Raw genomic sequence first — 5,434 nt, 5'->3', positions numbered from 1 at the left:
CAAAGCCCTACCACCAGTATATTTATCAAATTATATCTTTTTGAATTACTCTACATTACTGCATATAACGTTAGAAGGGCATCCTAATAAATCCTTAACATATACGCCGTCTGGTGGTACTTTTCTATAAATGTACGTGTAATATACTATTTTAAATACTAAAACATTAACGTCATCAAAATTACGTCATGAAAGTGGGTAACTGCAGTAAAAGTAGTCAGGCATATGGTTACAATTTTGGGCTTATTGTAAGTATTTTTATAGTGCTTGCAGTTGTAAGACTTGGATAGGATTTATTTTTAGTTGCCAACGCTGATTTCTTGCCTAAAGAATCCCAATGGTAATTAAATTAAAAAAAAAACGTTGCGCCACCATTCTAAGCAAATATGTTAGTTCCAATAATTCCTAAATAATTTATTAGGTATAACTTAATCTATATTAATATTATCAATATAGAAGTGTCTGTCTGTTTGTCTGTCTGTTACGCTTTTACAGCTAAATTACTGACTCTATACCACACATTTGGTGTGGTACAAGATTGTACCCCTCGTAAAGCACCAGTTTCATACCTAACACCTGGCGTCCCCTGACCCATCCAATACGCCAGTTAAGCCGCGGGCGAAAAGTAGTCCTATATATTATATTAATAGAATTTAAAGTGTAAGCTATTTTTTTAAAGCTTAAAGTCACTTCATCTATATGATATTATTAATTGACTGTGCCCTGGATTGTGTTTTAGCCATGGTCTCTACTCAGTTTGTTATATTACTCTTTTAAACCTAGGTATATCTCCTATCTAGGTATACCTAGGTATATGATTGTTCATAATGTAATCAATATTTTATATAATTATATTAAATATCAAAGGCTATGTCTATGAAATATCCAGTGTCTAAAATAATTCAATGGTTTACACATCGTTGAGTTTCAAAGAAAAATTTAGGTTTTTGGCTAAACAAATTCTTCTAATATTTACAATAGTAATGGGAACGCGTACCGATTGTATCCATAACAAAATGTCCATGGCGCGTGACTGACCGCTGACCCGTCGCCCACATTGAACCGCATACCCTAGTCACTGTGCTGGAGATCCTCGTTGGTGACAGCTGTGACACTGGACTATGTAGAGGTCAGATACTTTTTTTAAATTCATATAATATCATTGCAATAAAATAAGAAAAATCGTTTTGTAATTGAAATGTTACAAGTAACAACGTCGGCCGGTAGTTGTCGTAAGCGAAGTAATTTGACTTGAACTTTTGCATTAATATTATACGTTTGAATTTATAAGTTGTGAATAATAAAGTTTGACCAAATTTCATTAAAAATATATTATAAGTTTACATTTATTTTTGAATTTTGGAATTTAAAATAAGCTCAATATACTTAAGGAAATAATTCAAGTATGTACCAACCTATGTATTATCAAAGTAATACAAAACATATTAGTTGTTCAATACTTATCCGGGAAGATAAACTAATTGTTTTTGCTAAAGACATCTTAATGTTAAAGGAATTAAACGAATTTCTTATGAAATCTGCTATTTTTCTTAATTATGATATTGTAACCTTTTACCTCAGAGAATGTGAGAAATTATAAATATAAAATAATCATGTCTTGAAGAATATATATACAAATCATTCTTTAGGATTTTAAATGAGGAAATTCACGGATTAAGTTTAAATAAATATGAATATACGTGTATCTATGTATTTGCCGTCTCGGTTCTAAACAAATATTTTAATATAATTTTAAATTTTAATATATTTAATGATTTACAAACGCCATTTTCTTTTCTAATGGTTTATTTACATGACTGAATTTAAATGTAGGTCAGCGTCTAGTCCTGTCATTGATTGATACATGAAACGTTACAATGATACTCGTCATTCGACATTTCATCGATGTTTCAATACAACTTATTTGGAGCAGAACGGATACAGAAAACTGTAATACCGTGGGAATGAAAAGTTTTTTAACCATACAATTTCTTTCTTTTTTTACGTTAATTAAATATGTAACAATATTTTTCTACATTTCAAAAAACAAATGCTATAAAAGATACTAAACTTGGATATATTGCATGTTATAATTTTATGCAAATACACTTGTACGTTCAACCCAAAGAATTAGTTCGACCCAGGCCGAGAGTACTCTCGGCAATTCGTTTAATACCATTACTAAATTAATGGGAAGGACATTCAAATGTATAGAGGTGCATTTTACGAATCATTCGTGTTTAATTTGAGAGCAGTTCTTATCTTTCCTATGTGTTTCCAAGTTAGTTCGTGTCATGATTAATAGAATCACCTAAAAATTTTTTTTAAATTTTATTACCTTTCTAAGTCTATATATAAGAACAGTCTATTTAAAATGACATGGAAGAGGCAATATCTAGCCATTACTTAGGCATAGCTTCATAATGCCGCAGTCAAGATATATAGGTACTTAAGTACTCTAGGTTCCAGGTTTACAATTAGTTTACAACTCAAGTACTTTTAAGCAATACAAAATATTAAAAAAGGTACTTTACTTATACTTTTTAAATTTGAATTAACAATATAATATTCGCAACTCACAATTTGCACGTAATTTTTATCGAATTAAAGCCGTAGATAGCCCGTATTGAATAAAAATGGCGCTTTACCTATAAAGATAATTTTTCCCCAAAAAATGTCATTTGATTTACGTTATGTTAGATATGAGAATTAGGTAAAAGCGCTTTGTTGCGAGGTCGTAGCATTAGTGATTTTATATAATTTAGGCAGATAATATTCACGGTTAGCTGGACATTTGGAGACTTCCGTCGATTTCATCGCATTTCCGTCAGCCGTCGCGTCTGACAATCACCACAATATCGTATACAAATTGTACGGTATTTTGAAATTGTAGAGAATTAAATTTAGATAAAATACATTGATTATTGTTATTTACTATTAATATGTAGTTCAAACGACGAATAAGTGCGTGGGAACATACATTGATACTGTAAGTATAGTAAATATCTGGGCTATGGCCTTTTGAGGAGAAGGTTTGGAGCTTATACCAATACGCTGCTCTAATGCGGGTTGGTGACTCAACATGTGACAGATTGTCATCAGACATCAGATTCACCTAGGAATACGAACCGAAGAATAATAAACATAAATAAAGCTCGTGATAATTAAATAGTGCTAGCCTGGATTTGAACCCGCGTTCTAATTAAGATTCATGTATTCATAACACATGTGCTTAATTATAATTATTATTTATGGGATATTATTTATTATTGTTGCAGTTGTATAATCACGATGAAGATTACAACGATATTGTTTTTTTGGAGTGCGCTGCTTATACAGGCGACAGTCCCATTTGATATTCAGCAACCTTTCAACGAACGACCTGAGGTATGATTTAAGAAAATAATACTGTTTTTGACAAATATTTGAATGAAATATATATATATGTTACTATATTTTCATATTATACGGTATTATTTTAAGCGTTTAAAGTAATCGAAGCACATACAAAATATTTTGTTTGCTTCTATTAATGATTATATTTATTTTTAGGAAACTGAAGACATCCCTCGCGGTCGTCGCGATGTAATCGAGGAAGAGAAGTTCCATAACTTTCGAACCGATATGCGGAAGGACAATAATAAACAACATATTCCTTGGCTTCCAGGACCGTTAGCGCCCGAAGACCCGACAACTAAAATATCCATCACAAACGAACCACAAGATGTAGCACCAATGTACCAAACTACAGAAAGCATTACCGATAAGCCGACCGGTCGAGGTGCAAGAGCCTCAAATGAAAACTGGATTAAGTTGCCTTTTCCCGCTCAAGACAATGGCCATAGAGACGACGTCCTAACCCCACCGCAGCCCTCCGGCGAGCTCATCCATTCTCGAATGCCAAGAGTCAATTTCGTGACCCAGAACAAAGGCCTTGAAGCTTCCGAGTCAAGAAATGATAAAGAATCGATACAAAGACCGACAAGGACCGATGATTTAAGAACCGAATTTGTAAGGCCAGAAGAAGACAGAAAACAGTACAAGCCCGTTTATCCGAGGCAGGCCGTTTATTACCCGGAAGACAACAGGCGGCCCTACTACGATGATCGATATTACGCTGCTGACGATTTATACAGGCGTGATCCATATTATGATTTATACGATCAGAAGAGGTACTACCCCGGCTACGGGCCGCGAGTGGACAGATATGATGAAGCGTATGATAATTATGTTCCTCGGAAGCCGAAAAGGATTATTTATTACGCTCATCTACCCGATGTTGTCCGAACGCCGCCGAGTGTCGATCTGAGGTACAGGTACTCGGTCGATCCGTATAGACGTTTCGACGACGACTATAATGCGAGAACCGGTAGGTACGATTACAGATTTAGAAATAGGTACCCTTATGTCCCCGTGCGTAAGGATGAAAGGAGGTTCGGATATAGAGACTTAGCTGGTTCAAGTACTGTGAATAAGGACAAGAAAGTCGATGAGAAGGTCACACCAACGCCAGTTTTGCCTCAAAAAGAAGATAAGAAACCCATCACAAGCAACAACAGAAATGGTAATAGGAACACGATAAACAGTCACCAGTACCACGACGCTGGTGACAATTCTTACAACCTTTCTCACAAGGCTTTCAAAGATCAGAATCATTCGGATGATAGCTACCTCAGATTTGACGATTCATTATTTCATAGCTCCATTGAAGACCCCTATAATAGGAAGTACTAAGTAATTATTTGTAAACGATATGTAATTCGCTTGGTTTTTCAAAAATACGTTTGAAAAAAGCGAACTACATAAATAATTATTTTGGTACATATTCATAAATACTTCACATTATAGTGTTGGTTCAACGGAGTTTTGGTCTATTCTTGTAAATTGGCGCTAATAAATGTAATAATGAATGGTTTTGTTTAATTATTCCAAGGGAGAAGAGTTCGCGACAAATTGTACAAGTAATAAATCGAGCGTTTAAATTAAAACACGGCGAGGGTGAAGATGAATTTCATTAAGAATTAATTAATGTCATTCTTAAAGCGTTTTGTTTTTCCACACGAATAAAAAACATCTGTCGGGATGTTCGGGCGGCGACGCGTTTTCTTGAGGTAATTAAGCAATAAATTTTGTGGCTGGCAACATCTCGAGGTGGGGGCCAATTACGTTGCGCATTTAAGAAAATGAATGTTACCACTTGAGGGCGCGCCGTTATTACGTGACTAATGCGATACCCTGACTATATGTTACTACATTATGAACGTATGTTTATGAAAATACATTTAATAAGGTATTAATTCATATTTACATTATTTATTTCAATAATGTATAATAAATAAGTCACTATTAACAGCTAATGTAAATAAGAAGAAACGTTCTTTGAAGCTATTCCTAGCTTATAATCTTCATTGATGAGTTTGAATCGTTTATATAT

The 5,434-nt window shown here is 34.0% G+C and overlaps 1 protein-coding gene across 1 annotated transcript; it reads left to right on the top strand.

Annotated features, from left to right (window-relative positions):
• Window positions 1-1,042: 1,042 nt before the first annotated feature.
• On the top strand, window positions 1,043-4,824 carry LOC126773260 (uncharacterized). The gene is made up of 3 exons (XM_050494077.1): window positions 1,043-1,129; window positions 3,279-3,387; window positions 3,553-4,824. The coding sequence occupies exons 2-3, from the start codon at window positions 3,292-3,294 to the stop codon at window positions 4,732-4,734; spliced, it is 1,278 nt and encodes a 425-aa protein (XP_050350034.1). The 5' UTR covers window positions 1,043-1,129; window positions 3,279-3,291; the 3' UTR covers window positions 4,735-4,824.
• The last annotated feature ends 610 nt before the right edge of the window (window positions 4,825-5,434 follow it).

The sequence above is a fragment of the Nymphalis io genome, chromosome 14 (assembly GCF_905147045.1).
Source record: "Nymphalis io chromosome 14, ilAglIoxx1.1, whole genome shotgun sequence".
In the NCBI taxonomy this organism is placed as follows: domain Eukaryota; kingdom Metazoa; phylum Arthropoda; class Insecta; order Lepidoptera; family Nymphalidae; genus Nymphalis; species Nymphalis io.
This window is presented reverse-complemented; position numbering and strand designations above follow the sequence as displayed.

What these genes read in the sequence shown, in the direction of transcription:
- LOC126773260 (XM_050494077.1), top strand. Translation starts at nt 3,292, where the DNA reads ATGAAGATTACAACGATATTGTTTTTTTGGAGTGCGCTGCTTATACAG. An exon ending in CTTTCAACGAACGACCTGAG is followed by an intron (nt 3,388 to 3,552) that starts GTATGATTTAAG and finishes ATTTATTTTTAG; the next exon opens with GAAACTGAAGACATCCCTCG.